This window comes from Pygocentrus nattereri, chromosome 24 (genome assembly GCF_015220715.1).
Source record: "Pygocentrus nattereri isolate fPygNat1 chromosome 24, fPygNat1.pri, whole genome shotgun sequence".
In the NCBI taxonomy this organism is placed as follows: Eukaryota; Metazoa; Chordata; class Actinopteri; order Characiformes; family Serrasalmidae; genus Pygocentrus; species Pygocentrus nattereri.
Window position 1 is genome coordinate 1,383,606 of NC_051234.1, and position 19,348 is coordinate 1,402,953.

At 43.1% G+C, this 19,348-nt stretch overlaps 1 protein-coding gene across 1 annotated transcript; it reads right to left on the minus strand.

Annotated features, from left to right (window-relative positions):
* Positions 1-5,026: 5,026 nt before the first annotated feature.
* rab5ab (RAB5A, member RAS oncogene family, b) lies at positions 5,027-18,303 on the minus strand. The gene is made up of 6 exons (XM_017717588.2): positions 18,116-18,303; positions 13,570-13,793; positions 11,800-11,951; positions 10,090-10,212; positions 9,917-10,010; positions 5,027-7,837 (listed from the first exon to the last, which is right to left on the minus strand). Exons 2-6 carry the CDS (start codon positions 13,736-13,738, stop codon positions 7,725-7,727), a joined length of 651 nt encoding a protein of 216 aa, XP_017573077.1. The 5' UTR covers positions 13,739-13,793; positions 18,116-18,303; the 3' UTR covers positions 5,027-7,724.
* Positions 18,304-19,348: the final 1,045 nt, after the last annotated feature.

Sequence of the window (19,348 nt, forward strand, 5' to 3'; positions counted from 1 at the left end):
AAAGTCTTTTGGGGCTGAAGCTTTAAGAGTTCCTTTTACTGGAACTAAGGGGCCGAGCCCACCTCCTGAAAAACACCCCCACACCATGATCCCCCCTCCACCAAACTTTACACTCAGACAAGTACCGTCTCCTGGCAACCGCCAAACCCAGACTCGTCCATCGGATTGGCAGACGGAGAAGCGTGATTGGTCACTCCAGAGAACACGTCGCCACTGCTCTAGAGGACCTGTTAACTCATTTTGACTCAGAAAATCAACAAATGCTTGTCATTTAATGAGGGGCAACCAATCCTTTGCAAATGAGTGTAATATGGGCTACATGTTTCAGTATTTTGTGTGTCCACTCTTTGCCTTTATCTTCCATTCTGTTCAGCAGACTCACTTTTCCCAAAAGGAATCTGCAGGGATATATTTTTTCCAGAGTTCAGTCTTAGATGCTGGTTTTGAACTTTGTATCTGACCATCCAAATACTCTCAAGAAACAATCCAAAAAGTTCCACTGCAGGTCTGAAAATTAGCGCTCGAGGAGTTTTTGCACCTGATGTTTTACTAAAGTTGTATTTTTACGTGACTTTTGTGTTTTTATTTCTGCTTGAGTCATTCACTCAATTAAGAAACAGTTGGCCTGGCTGTTCTATCCACCTCTAGCATGACGTGAAGAAATGGCCTCCTGCAGTGGAATATGCTTTATCGACCCGTGTAAATTGGGCCCTGTCCAATTTGCATGAGCATCGATTTCGATTAGGCTGCCCACGAAACCTCTGAGTAATTTGCACCTCTTGTACAAAAATGTGCTGATTCAGTTTGACGGCTGTCAGATGGTAAAAATTACAAGCAGAGCGCAGCACCAGACATCCTGGGGCCGCTTCAGCATCGCGCACAGCCCTGACGGACCCTCAGAACCTCGGCAACAACTCTTCTGACTGTGGCAGAGATTTTGGGGTAGTTAGCTGAAAAGCCCATTTATTGAAATGATATACACAGTTGGATTCTTCACTCTTTAATACCATCTGTTAAGTACAACGGGTTCTCATGGAAAGCACAGTGCTGCCATCTACTGGACAACAAGCAGTTGCACAGCAAGTTATTTATGCATTTCCCTTTATTTATTCTGATTAATTTTCATTCTGATTTTAGTTTGTTACTCCTGCTGGAAGGTTGATCGGGAAAAAATATACAAACTGTAAATGTCGAATTACAAGCCAGAATACAGCATAATTAGATTTACTGAAGCCAATTATGACTGGCCGTGCACGAGCGATGGTGCCACATCAAAAACTATATCACCTTTATATGCCCTGACCATAAACCCACTTGGGATGACCTTTGCTCGAATCTGAAGGGTTCGGCTCGTGCCCAGAGACAGATTTTTGGCAGACTCTGGTCACCGGCTTTGGCCTTTGTCATAGTTCACACTGTCGCTAAGGCAACTGTTGCTATGGGGAGGCAAGTAAACAGCTGAACTTGGTCCAAGTGGCACTTGAGGATTTCAAGAGCAGAATGGAAATAGGCTACGCGCTCCAAACCGGCCTGCTGAAGTCTGAAATTATGCTTGTTTTGCTGAAGGATGATAGCCAGCCATTTGTTTCTGCCACTGCTATTCTTGGCTGGGGTTTTTCTGCTGAAGTGTTTTTAATTAACTCCAGTTAAAGACTCTCTCAGTCAGTCTGGAACAAGGTGGTGACTGTCTCTTGATTAGGTATTCAGCTGAAGGGAATGGGAAGGTGTCACCTTCAGTCCTACAGACGCTCCACGGAACCTCCGGTCAGTAACACGACGATGCCTTGTGATTAGGGATGAATCGGCGGATAATCGCCTAAAATGATTAGCATCGGATAGATGTTTAGATTTTACGGAGCTCCTAAATCAACGTGGTGATCATTTTTTAATAAGGCATGGTCATTAATTAATATATAAAGGCCACAAATTAATATACATGAGTAAGGAATTACTACTTTGAGGCCATTAGTTACTATGTTGACGCCACAAATGATTACATTGAGCCCATGGATTATTATATAAAATAATCACAAATTACTATATTGAGGCCACAAATTAACAAATTGAGAACACAAGATAGTATATTAAGGCCAAAATTCCTATATTTGGGATATAATTTGCTATATTGAGACCACAAATTACCATACTGAGGCCACAGATGATTATTTAAATGTCACAAATTAATATATTGAGACCACAAGATTTTATATTGGGGCCACAAATTAACATACTAAGAACATAAGATACTACATTAAGGCCACAAGTTCCTGTATTGGGGAAAAATTAACTATACTGAGGGCCCTAAATTAAATATTAAGGTCCTAAATGAATAGAAAGGTCATGAATTATTATATTGTTGCCTATATTATTTATTTATTCGTGTCCAAGTCTTATTAAAAACGAATCACCGTGTCACCGCAGGGCTGCAGTGAGATTTATCCAACAGAATTGATGTTTGATGACACACAGGGCTGCGCAAAAGCCAGAGACTTTAATCTAACCAGTCAAAACAGCCACTCATTTCAGACATATTTCAGATGAGACGGGATCCACTTGCATGAGGAACAAGAAAGTCAAAGAAAATAAGTGAAAAAATCGGAAGCTTCCAAAACGTCAAGACTGAAAGATGCAGAGGAAACGGGAACTGCACTGCGGAGGTGTGGGAAACAGTCCCTACAGAGTTCTTTGAAAAACTGAAAGCACATCTACTGAAAATAAGAAGCTGCAATAAAAGGAAAAGGGTGGAAATGTGATATTACACTTATAAATGTTCTGTTAAATTTAAGTATGTGGTGTTTTTTTAGGGCACTAAAATGAATAACTTGTACTTATACTGGGTTATGCCTGGTTTTACTCATTTGACTGCATTTGTAAGCCTCTACAACTGAAATGAGATTTTTTTCAACCAATTTTATATCAGTGTATATATATATATATATATATATATATATATATATATATACAGTTTCCCTCAGCAGTGAGTTTATCAGAATATACATTAGAATAAAGTCGTATTCATAATTCAAATAAACAGAAAAACAATAAACAGTAACAAGAATTTCTCTGGTCCATATTTTTCCTGGACACCTTCACAGCCGCCACAGAGACTCGTTAATATCATCAATGACATCATGAGCTCAATTTACTGAGCACTGATTGGTCAAACCAAGAGCTGCTTTATAACTACATATAATACTGGACTTCCTCGAGGAGGAGAGGCTTGGAGATGGGTAAACAAACACAGTCACATCCAGAACATCACTGTTTATTATATATTATTAATTTTCTATAAATTTTGTTTATTCAAATATTAACTTAGGTGCCTAAGACCTTTGCACAATAATGTATGTATGTATATATATATATATATATATATATATATATATATATATATATATATATATTTTGTGTGTGTGTGTGTGTGTGTGTGTGTGTGTGTGTGTGTAAATATAAAATCAGGCCTAGTCCAGTCAGTGCAGCCCTATCTATGATTTGCTTATGCTAGAACTGCATATAAAGCAAAGCCCTAATATAGAGGCTTTTGATGGCAGAAACAAGCTCAATTATATGCAGATTACAACCATCTCAACATGAGGAATATTATACATATTGAACATCTGAAGATAATTTTACTTGGCGATACCATTTTTTGCAGCGCACCAGTGTGTTATTGGCAGTAGAGCCTTAACGGCAGCAGGTTTACAGGATTTATTGATCAGGCCCTACATTTCAGCCAGACGTGAAGATGACGTAACACGCCTAAAGGGTTAGGAGATAGCTGCTTTACGCTAACAAACCTATTGCTGTTTCTTCAATTACGTGAGATGTGCCAGTGAGAAAGTTCTTTTTCAAAAATAAGGCAAAATATCACCAAACGTTTGGGCAGTGGATACGATTACTGATACAGAAGGGACACTACAGCGGCCTTTAAACCAGGTGTGGTGAAGCTGGGAAACACCAAACAACGCAGCTGCTTCCTCTGAACAGCATGCGTCACATTTTGACAACTTGACAAAAAATACTCTAAAAAGATACTTACAGTATATCATTTAGCATTAAATCTGCTCTTAATTTACTATGACATTAAATAACAGCAATTATTATTTGGACAAATGATACCAAAATCTAGGCGATGTGTCTGACCAGAAACCACATCACGCCCAATCTGAAAGACCATCAACGCATCCTTCACTGGGGTGGTCACTTCAGCCTCAACAAACTGCAAGAATTGGTGGAGGGCATATGATGGGCAAACCGATGGCTGAAGTCAAAGGGGGCGATCATCTCTGTTCCCCAAATAGTGGTTCTGGACATGGAGCAGCCGCACAGTCCAAAAGAACGTACAGTACTGTGATGGTATAAATGTTGAAGCATCAGACGATAAGATAGTAAACAGTACAATCCAGAAGATCATCAGTAGGTGTTGGAACATCAGATGACCAGGTGATGGACGGTACAATCCAGATCGTTCAGTACAATGCTGGTCTAACTGTTGAAGCATCAGGTGATCAGATGGTGGGAAGTACAGTCCAGATTCTCCTACTCCAAGCTGGAATAATGTTGAAGCATCAGAGGAGATAATGGAAGGTGCGATCCAGAAGACCATTTGGCACCATGCCGTCAAATTTGAAGCATTAGACGACCAGTTTCAGGCCCCAAATCTTCAAATTACTGGTAGGTAAATAAACTAACTGATAGGCTACTTAGTGTTGCAGCCAACAGCCACAAAAAACCAGGACCAGAAACTGAATTCAAGGTCCAAGTTTAGAGACCACTGCACTACAGGAACTCAAACATTCCAGAAAAAGCCTGGGCTGGTTCAGGCCAAAGCTACTAGGACATCCCAGATAAGCTCCAACATCTGGTAAGCCACCTTTTTGGGTGCTTGTGAATGTAGTTCTGGTTGCCAGTTGGAAGAACAATATTTTGGTCATCGTTCTTCCGTAAGGGTTGGAATTCCGATTCTGTGCAATTCTATTCCAACAACAGCTCTCAACTGATCTGAATCAAATGTCCACACAATGAATCCATATCCAATTCACCCCCTTTATTGGAAATAGTAACCTGGACATTAAAAAACAACAAGTCAGTCCCTCAGTGATTAATGCGCTTTCATCACTGAATCCTTTTTGGCTCTGCTGATAAATCATCCTCAGCCAACTGTGGCCGTTTAGCAGAAGCACACAGTGGATGATCTGAGTTTGATCCCACTCTGGAGACACCAAGCAGTCCCAAGTCTTATTAAAAACACAACCCAAACTTGTGCAATTAGACAGGATCTCAGAAATAATAATAATGATTAAAAAAAAAAACTTTTAGCATCTTAAAAAGAAGTACAAGACAGACCACTGGGTAAATTTCAATTGACTTGTTAATAACACTACATACATGGGAAAAAATCACCATCAAACATTATTGACCAACTTGTGAAAAAGGCTTTTTTAAAGGGAACTGTACAACGCAGAAGAGTGCATACATACTGACGGTCATGATGAGCGGTTGGTATAGTAGCAGTTGAGATGAATCAAGATATACTGGGTTTTTAGAACAATAACATTTGATCTGGGCCTTTGTCCACAGCACATAAGACAATCTTGGGTGTTTCGTCTCGTCTTCTTTACCATCGCGCAGCCCTCAAAGACTGGAATATGTTCATATAGCGAATAAATAAAAAGAGCGCGGTCCTCATCGCTTTCGATCGGCTGTTAGCCGCGGAGGCTAGACTGCATCTTAATACTGCGTCAGCCATGTGTTGTGAAACAATCGTGGCTGGCCCAGACATCATGAAGGATACTGAAGGCCACCAAACCCTTCACATGTCTGAGAGAACAAAGGGGGCTTCTCCCCATCTCCTGCTCTTCTCCTGCTCCTTGCCCTGGACAAAGCAGTACTAGAATATGTGGAACTCAAAGACAAAAACACAGTGAGAGCAGAGCTAACAGTAGTCCATACAGCAGGCAACAGTTCGGCGAAATAATCCCAATTTGCCCCCTTTTGTTGGAAGTTTTGCTTCTTTAGTCCTTCCCTGGAGCCGAGAGGCTAAACTTAAACCATGCCGAGTGGCTGAGAAACCTCAACTCAGGGGCCTGTTTTATGAAGCAGGTCAAGGTTCCAAACACATTTCAGCCAGAACACAGCTAACGGTAACACTTTCCCTTTGGATCCAGGTTTAGATATTCACGCCAAGGCTAATCCCCCTGTCAGCAATACAAATGGCATTAAAGCCAGTCGGCTGAACCATGAAGATGAGTCCAGTGGCTACCTTGCAGGAGTAAGGATCTTATGGTTTAAACACGCCGAAGTGACTTCAGAACAAGAGGTACGCCTCCACCAGACGATCGGCTCAGACTGACCAGAAGCAGCGCTCCGATTGGTCCAAAAGCTGTTTACACTCTGTAGGTTGGGCGTATAGCAGAAGTCACCATGGTGATGTTGCGTGATGGCAAGTGATCCACCACCACGAGGAAAAAAAAAAAATCCAGGGTTTGATCAAACTAGATTTTAAAGTTGGCGAGCTGCTTTGGGAGACAAACCGCAGCTTAGCTACATGAGCCTGATGGCTTCAGCGCAAAACTGAAGAAGCAAACACTGCAAACAAACATGACTGCAGTGAGTTTAGGGCAAAGGCGGACTATGCGCCGAACTATTCTTAACACTCAAGACGGTTCAGCGACCACAAACCTCGCTTCGGTTTCCTCTCAGATGCCTCAGAGCTATTCGTCAAATTAGCAACAAGTAAGCCATAGAGCATCTCCACGACAGCGATGAATGCAGCCAAGCCACCAGGCACCAGTATCCTTTTCTGCGAGGGAGGACAGAAGCGGGGAGAAGCTGTACTTCTGGCCGCAGGCACAAGGAGGAATGAGGATTCCTTGCCTAATCGCTTCACCAGTACTGCACAACCAGATACGACAGGTAGACTTGGGCCGGGAGCTGGGGAAAGGTTCGGACCGAGCCCTCGCGAAACAAATGCGTTCGACATCCATCACTTTAACACCTTTCAGGCAGACACTAGACTGAAATCGGTGCTGCGCCCGAGCGCCAAGTTAAGAGAGGTAAGCTGCTTTTTCTGATTGACACAATTCGGAATGACAAGCAGGAGATTCAGGATGCTGCACTAGTTTTAACTGAAAAAAATGCTCGTCCCAAATTAACGAGCATCAGCTTCTCTGTATAATTTGTACAGGTGAACGTCATGTTTATGATACAGCCATTCTTGGTCAGGCCTCCACGGGGCAGCTGATTTCTGCGTCTTCCCCCACTATGGCACTCACACTGGACCACGTGGCTAACACTAGCAGCCCATGGCCGCTCCAAAGCAAGCATTAATATGACCCATCCTTAGCGGGGTCAGATTCCTGTGCCTCCACAGCCTTAATCACTTCCTAACACTAAACCACACACACACACACACACACACACACACACACACACACACACACACACACACAGCACTCTGGCTCTCGTGTTCAATCTTGTTAACTTTCCTGCCAAGTTAAAAATGTGTACTTAGGCTTTGTAGTGATACATGCATCCATTATACTGAAGTACATATATTTTCTTAAAAAATAAAAAAAGAAAAGAAAAACAAAAAAAAGGTATTAGAAACGTAGCTATACAGAGTCTTTAGCAGTTCCAGGAGCGAGGTTTGGAAGGAAGCGCCCCATGTCCAGAAGTGATGCAGAGTTAGTTGGGAAGTGAGGTGTGCGTTGGTGTGTTGGTGGTTAGTTGCTGCAGCAGGGCCCTTTGGCAGGCTGGGCAGTCTCAAGGTCCACTCCTCGGTTGCGGCCCGTGGTTGCTCCGGCAGACTGTGGCTCATTCTTGGGTAGTTTCTTTGCTGAGGAGGGAAAAACATTTACATCACAAAGAGAAAGTCTGTGCCCAGGCCACTGCAAAGTAATCCCAGGTGGTTGCTAAGGTGTTTGCAAGGGTATCTCAGGTGTGTATACATATTAATGTGTGTGTGTGTGTGTGTGTGTGTGTGTGCGCGTTATGCGTATATTATAATAAACATATGAATATAACCATTCATGTTTGTATGAACGCTGCATAAACACCATACATGCGATCAGTCCCAAAAGTCCCTAATGTTCAGACATCCCAAAACCCTTCATCTGCGTGTAAGATTATGTAAGGGTCCAGTCAGCCACACCTGCTGCCAGCAGAGGGCGACAGCAGCAAGGTGCCCAGCCTGCACCGCCTGTTGCCAGCAGAGGGCGACGGCATTGAGGAGCCACGGACTAATCAGGCTAACCTGACACACCTGTGGCCTCCTCTACTTAAGGCTGCGGCAAAGGGCAGTGCTGGTCACACCTTTGTAGAGGGGTGACCGGTACGGTGCTTAGGTCAAAGAAAACTGCCCAAAAACTGAAAAGAGAGCGGAGACGCGGGTCACTGCCTCCAAATTACTCACAAAAAGGAAAAACAGAGAAAGAATCCAAGCCGTGTGACAGGAAGGGAAGCATAAAGTCTGCCTCGCCGTCGTGATCACGGCGCAGTGTCCTCTGTTCTCGTTATCGTTTATTTCTCTGTTCTACCTCAGCCTTCGTTTGAGCACGCGGCTTTCCTTTGTTCTACGTTCCCGCCTTTTTTTCTTTCTCTTCCTTGAAGGGTTTCACCCGGGAGGTTACCTGTGCGGCACAGTGGTAATGTCACGGACCGCCGATCGGTACAGGTGTGTCATGTTATCCTGATTAGTCTGTGCCTCCTCACTGCCAGCAACAGGCGGTGCAGGCTGGGCACCTTGCTGCTGTCGCCCTCTGCTGGCAGCAGGTGGGGCTGGCTGGACCCTTACAGATTGGGGCTGCAAGGTGGTAGAGCTCCAGGACCAGGACTGAGCACCACTGCTGCATGGGCTCTGCGATCCTGCTAAGCAGGTTCTAGCTCAAATACTGCACCTGAGAACTAAAGCACAGGGTAACAAAACGAAGAAAAGGAATCGGCTTTGTTAAGCCAGCTTTGATCAACTACATATCAAGACGTGTTCTTTAGATTTAAACAGGAGCTATGAGGCTGATCTAGCTAACGAGTAACGGACACCAGCTTGCATTCTTCAAGCGGCGTGATGAATTCCTCACACTGCTGGTTTTGTCAGAGAATGACTCTGTTTTACATAAAAATGGGCAAAGTACAGGAAGTCACAAAACCAGACGTGGGCAGCTGAGGTCCAGAAACTGGTCAACAAAACGTTCCAATAACACAGCTTCACAGATTGGCTCAAAATAACATCAGAGATGTCCCTGTAGTTGGAAAAAAATCCCGCGTTCCCATCTTTGCAGTAGTAGCCTTTCTAAAATTCAATTTGACAAACTGAATTTTGAAATAAGTGTACACTTTTTTTTTTTTTTTTTTTCCTTTGACTTTCTCCACCTTTATGCAAGTGGATCATCATATATTGAAATTCCTCACAAAAGAATAACCTGCTCTTAATGGCTATTTTGACTGGAAAATAAATAAATAAATAAATAAATAAATAAGTAAATGGTCTCTGGCTTTGACACAGTACTGCAAATTTACATGCATCTATATTTAGCCTTGCAAAACTTTTCATTTTAATTGTTTCCAAGTTTTCCAATGAAAGCTTGCAGGGTCTGGGCTAATGAGGAGACCAATAAAGTAAGTGTGCATTGCAATATTTCATTTTTATGAAGTTCTAAAGCCTCAATTTGGGGGGAGGGGGGTAAATCAAGTAGTATCAGCACACTGACTTTTATTCAGCATCACATACTGAATTATGTGCTGGGCTAAATGCAGTTACAACACAGACCTATCACAGAAAAACACACCATGACCTCATTTATCACGATAATGATAAATATCGCCATAATGCCAATACCTACTGGCTACCATTATAAAGCGCACTGGCTGAACGAGGCAGGTGCTCCCATTTCTCTGGCGAATGTACCAAGACACTTACCAATAGCCATAAATATCTCATTCACGTTCATTGACGTCTTCGCTGATGTTTCCATAAAAAGCAGACTGTTGTCGTCTGCGTAAGACTGTGCATCCTGCAAGCAAAGAGAGCAAGTCAACAGCCGTGCGACGCAAGGACACAGCAGCCACGGAAAAACGGAGCATTAGACAAACCTGGAAGTCCAGTGCTCTCTTGTTTGCAAGGTCGGCCTTGTTTCCAGCCAAAGCGATTACAATATTGGGACTGGCTTGCCTCTGAAGTTCTTTAACCCAGTTCTTTGCACGTGCAAATGATTCCTGCCAAAGAAAGGAAGATAACAGATCACTTCCTCTGGACAACTGCTTGCAGACTTTTTCATGGAAAGGAAATTCTTGTCACATCAGCAGCTACTGCTTGTTCTTTTGCAGAGTAAAGTGCAAGTAAGCCATTATGGAGACTGTTCATGTTAAAGGGACAGGCTGCACAATATATTGTTTGTTAATCACTTTTTTTTTTCTGCGTGATTCGAGACAAACGAAGTGGTTTGATATGAAATTCTCCACTGTTAAACATATCGAGTCAGAATTGTTCAGTGGCAGAAACCAGATGTCTGAAGCTCCTCTAAAAGCTCCTTGCAGAGTTTACATGAAATTGTTCTGAGTACATCGCCTGACGCCGGAGACACTGGGTTTTAGTTCTCAGATGAGATTCAGAGCCAAAATATATATATATATATATATATATATATATATATATATATATATATATATATATATATATATATATATATATATATAATTATTTATTATTATTATTATTATTAAAATGATTATTATTATTAAAATGATTATTATTATTAAAATGATTATTATTATTATTAAAATGATTATTATTATTATTAAAATGATTATTATTAGTGTGTGTGTGTGTGTGTGTGTGTGTGTGTGTGTGTGTGTGTGTGTATTTTTTATATATGTGTGTGTGTGTGTGTGTGTGTGTGTGTGTGTATATGTATATATATATATATATATATATATATATATATATAATATATAAATTTTATGTTTTTTTTTGTTTTTTTTAACCCATTCATGGTGGAGTCACCTGCAGGGTGTTATAAGGCAAAATGGTCCCCAAATAAAACTTATTTCAGATTTGCCACTATTTAATGTCACCATTACGTGTAAAAAGTCAGACGACATGTAGGTTCACTATTGTGAACAATAAATAAAATGGCTGTATCTTAACTGTGGACATTGTGATTCCTGGTTCCCATCAGTGAGTTTTCATTTCACAACAAACCACTCTGCAGTACTTTGTTTACAACCCAACCACTGAATTATGCAGAACTCAATCTGGAATCCTCCTTTTCACAATACAGGCCTTTTCAGTGCCAACACAGCAGAAGGCTGCAATATGCAAAGGAACCTTTGTGTTACGAACATCCTGACCAATCACACGCGTCTCTGGATTTTTCTGTGCTGTCTTTGAAACCGCACCACTCACATGAACGTAAAAACTTCACGCAAGTGTTTAAACATGTGACACTAGAGTCAGGATTCAGAATCACTGTGGACTTAGACCTCTGCATTTAACCCGTCCGTGCAGTGAGCACACTTGCCCGGAGCGGTGGGCAGCGCCCGGGGAGCAGTTGGGGGTTAGGTGTCTTGCTCAAGGGCACTTCAGTCATGGACTGTCGGCCGAGGGGATCGAACCGGCGACTTTCTGGTCACAGGGCTGGTTCCCTGACCTCCAGCCCACGACTGCCCCCACTACTGATGCACCCATGCATTTTTAATACATTACTTTACATATCATATCTGGACTATGCAGCAAAACAATCGCAGTATATTCCGTCCATCATGCAGCCCTGGTCCGGCAGAACTTGAGATGCACAGACTCACTTCGTTCGTGATGTCGTACACGACTATGGCAGCCTGCGCTCCTCTGTAATACATGGGAGCCAAACTGTGGTAGCGTTCCTGACCAGCTGTGTCCCAGATTTCAAACTTCACTGTCGTGTCGTCCAAACATACTGTCTGCGTCAGGAAGGCAGCTGAGGAAGTGAGAAACAATGGCAGATCAGATAAGTGTTGATTTCAGTAAGGTTAAAGGAACAGTTCGGCCAAAACCTACGATTTACACAACCTTCCTCTTAAGACATGTTTGGTGTCGGACGTTTGCTGCTTTAGTTTCGCACTGGAGCCGTGAGGCCAAACGTAGCTTGGACGTGAAATAGTTGTGGCCTAGCAGTTCAGAATAACAAACTAAACCGTAACACGCTTGTAAGGAGCATCCCGGCTTGTTCCAAGGCCCATATACTGAGGAGCACAGCGCGCGACGTTGAGCAGTTTTTCTGTGGACGCTGAACCGAAACAGAAGACCAGAGTCTGTAATGACTAAACTAACAGTGAGTGCGTTTACATGCACTCGATCGTAATCGGATTTCTGCAGTTATCTGATCACTTAGATCGGTATACTCAGTTCTTAGAGTATAAAAATCTGATGGTTTTGACTTCTAATTAGATTTCTGAGAGATGGGAGCAGAACACTTCTGGAGCGACGCGGACACCAAACACATGCTTGAGGAAATAAAGGATTTAAATATTCATCTTCTAGATGATGTATATTCATAGTAAAGTGACTGTCCTTTTTTTTTTTTTTTTTTTTTTTTTTTTTTTTTGCAGCACTAAGTTTTACGTCACGTCTTCAATTATTGTCTGACTCGTATCTCTGCACCTTATTCCACGACCTCATGTCCAGAGTGAGCGCTGTCGGTGCTGCACTGTCCTCTCTGTTTACTGTTTCCAATGTCTAATTTATCGTATTTATTGTTTATAGTTTAATGTTTTTGTTTGCACACGATTTCTGCACGTTCGCACTTTGTACTGTGTTCCTTGTCGCTCCGTGATGTTCCTGGAGGAACGTAATTTCACTCCACTGTGTACTGGTAGACGGAATGACAAAAGCCTCTTGACTTGACCCGGAGTTTCCCCATTATGCCATGCATGTAAAGGCACTGTACTCTTTGTTTGTTTGTTTGTTTGTTTGTTTGTTTGTTTGTTTGTAAGACTACCTTTTCTGTTGTGCGTTAGTGGAATGACTGCATGCAGAGCCTATAGACTGTGCGCACCATGCTGCTGCAGTAACTCTTGGATCCTCTTTCTTTATACATGAAGGCACCGCTGGTCTGTTTATTCCTCATTTTAATTTCTGCAATGGCTTTGAATTTTTTCCAAAGCACTTTCTGACATAAGATTCCTGCCCAATGTACGTACTGCATAGAGGCTCCAGTCTTGTCTTGTTTACCTACAAAGACTGACCTGACCGTTGGTAAGCTGTAAAATCCCTGGATGAAATCCATGCTCATTTTTGTAACTTTAATAATCTCAAGGCTTGGGTTTTATGTGGGGGGGGTGGGGAGAGAGAGAAAGTTTAAACGAGGCACGTCACTTTTTACAAAGACTCTGTCTGCATTTTAAATTTTGCTCTGACTTTCCAGACTGCCAGAAGGAAGATTTACCTAATACTATGTACTGGAGATTAGCTGCAAGCTTTGGAAAACCCAGTGCCATCAGGAAAACTCTGAAGCACAGAAATATTTACCATGGGGAAGCTGACTGTAGACAAAAGCTCTACTTCCTTAATACCCCCCAGTTCATGAGTCGTTTTACCTCCTATCGTGCTCTCCTGAAACTCATGAAACTGGCCTTTGACGAAGCGGAGGACCAGGCTGGATTTGCCCACTGCGGACTCTCCGAGCAGGACGAGTTTGAACTGACAGATTTTGTTGCTGGCTGCGTTCAGCCCATTGGGTCTCGTAGCTCCACCTCTTCCTGCCATGACCCAGACGCCAGTCACCTGCTCTGGACTGAAGGCGGCTTCCAAACTGATGAATCTGAACAGAGAAGGACAAACGAGGTGCTTGATCAAAACAGCGTCTCTAAGGCCTTCAGAAAAAGTATTGCAGTATAGTGAAATCAGCAAAACCAGGGCTAATAAAATAAAATACAACGTCTATTATTGGCAAATCACAATATTGGCCTGCAAATGCATTTGTTACCCAATCACCAATTATTTATTTTTTTTTTTTACCGTTTGCTTTTGGCCTCTTAGCCAACCAGATGTGTTCCTGTGATTGTTTTGAGGAGTTGAGATTAATTTAATTACACAAGTGTTACTTTGGTCAATGTTAAAGGCTGATCTTTAATCACATGATGCGTCTTAGTGCACTGAATGGCACATCGCAAATAACTGCAATGACAGCATTTTGGTACTCTAACAACTTTTCCTCCATCAACACTTCTGCATACTTCTGTTAAGATCATTCTGATGTCAAAGTTCACTGTACAGAAACTTGCTGACTCTTTACAGTGGTGGTGATGGGAACCAGGCGTCACAATGTCTACAACACCAATATGGGGATTTTATTTACTATCCAAAACCACCAACTGACTTAAACATGTCTTATGAATTAGTTATTGTAACAACTTTCTGTGCGATAGCTTTCAGACAGAGATAAAACTCTTCAGACGTTTGGTTCCCATCACCACTACTGTGTACAGACTTGACCCCCGAGCTTCTCTTGAACAGAGCATTTCACAGTAAAACATTCTGAATGGCTTTGATGTGTCAATCATTATTATATATCTGAATAAACAGTAAAGGTTGGTGACACAAGCAGACTGCTTGGCTATACGTATTAAACATTTAATCATACTGGGTAAGTGAAACTAACAGTGACATTTAACTTCAGGATCAATAAAGTACACTATGCTGCCAAAAGTTCTCAGTCACCCATCCAAATCATTGAATTCAGGCGTTCCAGTCACTTCCATGGCCACAGGTGTGTAAAGCCGAGCCCCTAGGCCTGCAGACTGCTTCTACAGTCCAGTCGTGAAATTTCCTCACTACTAAATATTCCACAGTCCACTGTCAGTGGGATTATAACAAAGTGGAAGCGATTGGGAACGACAGCAGCTCAGTCACGAAGTGGTCGGCCACGTAAAATGACAGAGCGGTCAGCGGATGCTGAGGGGCATAGTGCGCAGAGGTCACCGACTTTCTGCAGAGTCAATCACTACAGACCTCCAAACTTCATGTGGCCTTCAGATCAGCTCAAGAACAGCGTAGAGAGCTTCATGGAATGGGTTTCCATGGCCGAGCAGCTGCATCCAAGCCTTACATCACCAAGCGCAATGCAAAGCGTGGAATGCAGTGGAGTAAAGCGCCGCCACTGGACTCTAGAGCAGTGGAGACGTGTTCTCTGGAGTGACCAATCACGCTTCTCAGTCTGGAAATCTGATGGACGAGTCTGGGTTTGGCGGTTGCCAGGAGACGGTACTTGTCTGACTGCATTGTGCCGAGTGTAAAGTTTGGTGGAGGGGGGATCATGGTGTGGGGTTGTTTTTCAGGAGTTGGGCTCGGCCCCTTAGTTCCAGTGAAAGGAACTCTTAAAGCTTCAGCACCAAGAGATTTTGGACAATTTCACGCTCCCAACTTTGTGGGAACAGTTTGGGGACGGCCCCTTCCTGCTCCAACATGACTGCGCACCAGTGCACAAAGCAGGTCCATAAAGACGTGGATGAGCCAGTTTGGTGTGGAAGAACTTGACTGGCCTGCACAGAGTCCTGACCTCAACCCCATAGAACACCTTTGGGATGAATTAGAGCGGAGACTGTGAGCCAGGCCTTCTCGTCCAACATCAGTGTCTGACCTCACAAATGCTCTTCTGGAAGAACGGTCAGAAATTCCCATAAACACTCCTAACCCTTGTGGAAAGCCTTCCCAGAAGAGCTGAAGCTGTTAGCTGCAAAGGGTGGGCCGACATCATATTAAACCCTATGGATTAAGAATGGGGTGTCACTCAAGTTCATATGCGTGTGAAGCCAGACGACTGAATACTTTTGGAAATATAGCGAATAAATCACAATCTATCAAAACTGCTGTTTGTCTTTACACAAGATGTACCTGCAAACACTCAAGCCTCTTGTAAGAATACTAAACACTTTGCCCCCTGAACTAAGCAGTGCTGCTGCAGACTCTTCTCATCTGACCGTTCACTGCAGATGCTTTCTGTCTGCAGCATCAGGCCAACATGATATACCTGCAGTTTCATTTCATGTCCATGATCCATCCGCTATTACGTTTATCTGACCCAGCACACCTCGTGACATCAGTGTTGTGTCCACAAATAGCTGTCCAACCAACCCATGTAACAGCAGCATTATGTAATGTAATACACTTTAGGTACATTTACATTACACAATGTTGTCATTACATCAACACCTGCCCCCATTCACTGACCAACTCAGGTGGACTTAAAGGGGAACCCCATTGATTTGATTTTTATTTAAATTTTATTTTTTTATTTTTCATAATTCAGTGATTTGAGATGTGAAATGTTCCACTATAGAGACAGACATCTTTACAGTGGTGGTGATGGGAACCAGGGGTCACCATGTCTTCAACACCAATGTAGCCACTTTATTTCCCATCCAAAACCCCCAGCGCACCCACACGCGTCGTCTGACTTTGTCTGTGATGAGTGTAAGAATGGTTGCACATTTCTGGGACTATAATGCCCTACATGTGCAACTCCACCATGAATGGCTTTTGAAACCAAACCCTTACCTTTTAAAACGTGAGTATGTCTGCACATCCGTAACCAGCCACTTTATTAGGTACACCTGTTCAGTTGCTCGTTAACACAAATAGCTAATCAGCCAATCACACGGCCGCAGCTCACTGCATTTAGGCATGTAGAGGTGGTCAAGACGACTTGCTGAAGTGCAGACCGAGCATCAGAACGGGGAAGAAAGGGGATTTAAGGGACTTTGAACGGGGCGTGGTTGTCGGTACCAGACGGGCTGGTCTGAGTATTTCAGAAACTGCTGATCTACTGGGATTTTCACACACAACCATCTCTAGGGTTTACAGAGAACGGTCCGAAAAAGAGGAAACATCCAGTGAGCGGTCAGTTGTGTGGACGAAAATGCCTTGTTGATGTGAGAGGTCAGAGGAGAATGGGCAGACTGGTTCCAGATGATAGAAAGGCAACAGGAACTCAAATAACCAACCAGAATCTCTGAGGAACGTTTCCAACACCTTGTAGAAAGTCTGACACGAAGAATTAAGACAGTTCTGAAGGCAAAAGGGGGTCCAGCCTTTTACTAGCAAGGTACCTAATAAAGTGGCCGGTGAGTGGCTTTCAGAGGCATTAAGCTCTTCAGACGTCTGGTTCTGACCACCCCCGCTGTGACCAGTTCTGACTGTGCTGGTGTCTCTAAAGGAGCGTTTCACCTCAAACCACTCTGAACGACTTTGTTTACAAATTCTGAAAAACGGGTGGAATTCCCCTTTACTCCAGCATATGTAATGAGTACGTTTTGGACCGCTTTATAAGCGCTGTTATGCGATAAAACAGGAGATTTTTCTCAACTAGTTCTGCAATGACCGCTTCTGGGTCAGCAGAACACCTCAGAGCAGCTGTGAAGAGACGGATACGACGAGCTGACTTAGCTAGCTTGGCTAACAGCACCCACAGGGAAGCAGCGAGGCAGTGCGCCACGATCACGGTGATTTTATGTAGCTTGAAAATGGTCTTAAGACGGCTTATTTACCTTGTAAGCGAGCTAAATATCTCCTCTTATACATGCCAACCTCAACTGGCCCACTACAGCACCGTAATCACTGTAAACACAGAGGCTTGTGGCAAGCTAGCCGGTTAGCAGTGTAGCGTTCCACACGGTAATAGCAGCTTTATTAGGGTTGTAATTCAACCTTAATTACAAATATTTATAACCATTTTATAACGCGAAGAAGTGGTCCAACTAACTAAAGCCAATGAATACAGAATTACACCAAGTTGGCCAAGTTGGTTTCCCATTCGCTAAGCTTCTGGTTCGGATCTTCCCGTTCCACCTTAAATCGAGCACCAGTTACACTCTGAGCCTCGGGCGCCAGAACGTAACCGCTGCGCCATTTAAGGTGGAACGGGAAGATTCGAACCCGAAGCCCTGCGAATGGGAAGCTGACTTCACTTTCGGTATAACTAACGACGTCTCTTCGCAAACTGCAGTTATATTACCGACTCCGAGGTGTTTCACAGCGATCTGAGCTGCTGAGACGCGTTAAAAATGATGATGACGGGCCGAAATTCAAGCGACGACCTGCCGCTAACTAGGTTAGCCTTGGCCGCGGCGAGAGCTCTGGCGTTACCTGCTTGGCTTGGTTTCCAGATGAGCAGGACGGTTTTCGGGGAGCCGGGTGAGCTACAGACCAACGCTAAAGAGAAGCCCGAGCCGCAGGAGCCGCTGGAGCCGCAGAGGAGCGTAGCTTCGACCTCCTTCACCGTTTGTTTTTTCGCAACTTCCCCCCTTCACATGTAAACGAGTGACAGATCGGATGACTGGAATTGACATCTGATGACGTAGCGGAGGGAACCAGCCAATCAGGATGCAGAATCTCGCAGCTGTATTCCCCATTCATAAGGGTGCCTTCAGGTGAAGAAGGTGAAGTGAATGAAACAATAAGATAAAAGTCGTTTTATTTACATTGATAATTTAGTGCTTTACGACCTTAAATGCTCGGGGTTCTAGGCTTTTATTGCTCACTTTTATCATTTAAAGGTGCGCTCAGGTCTAAAAGTAGTTCACGGAGCCCCGCAGGTGCCATCCTGAATAAATAAAAATAATAAAATAAAAAAAAAAAAAAAAAAAATACAGGATGTCATCAGCGGGGCTCCATGGTAGTTCAATATTGTATCTTGGAAAAAAGGGTGGCACTTCAAGGGGTTTTTAGTAAAGAACATACACATGGTTCTTTGATTAAGATGAAATAATTCTTTCCATGTTTTAATAGTTCTTTAACTCAAAGTTCGTGCTGATAAGGGGATGACTATCCCACTTCTGACACCATTGTAGTGCTCTCAGAAGAAGCGTAGACAACTCCACCCTCTCTCAGCCAAGAGACACATACTCTCAGCCCAGGGGTGGCTCCTAACCCTGCCCTTGACAATAAGAGTCTTTAGCACAATAAACCAAGCAAACAATCACTGGAGAACAAACAACCGAAAACAAAAATGCAAAACATTTCTTGAACTAATTAAAGCACAGGCATGCTCTGATGCCACATACCCAGCATGCACTGTACAAATGCTATGACACGCCACCCAACAACATCCCCCAATGCCAGTAGAGAAGTGTACTGAATTACAGGCTAAAAAATACTAATCTGATATTCAATTTCCTGACTATCATTTAGCTATCTGGCTTTCTTTTGCTTTAGGCAGCTTGCAGGAGAAAAATTACAATAAAATAACTTTAAAAAAAATCAAATGGTCCCTCTCACCTCTAAAATACATGATCGTGTGTTTAGTCTAGTCTTTAAACCAGAAAATCAAGTAAATATGTTCACACCAGAGGAAGCAATGGTTACATCTTTCAGTTTATG

Bases quoted from the DNA above. Each gene is read 5' to 3' on its own strand.
- rab5ab (XM_017717588.2), bottom strand. From the start codon at position 13,738: ATGGCAGGAAGAGGTGGAGCTACGAGACCCAATGGGCTGAACGCAGCC. The intron at 10,213-11,799 runs GTGAGTCTGTGC...TTTCTTTGGCAG, and splicing joins TGTACGACATCACGAACGAA to GAATCATTTGCACGTGCAAA. The intron at 7,838-9,916 runs GTAAGTGTCTTG...TTCCCTCCTCAG, and splicing joins TGAGATATTTATGGCTATTG to CAAAGAAACTACCCAAGAAT.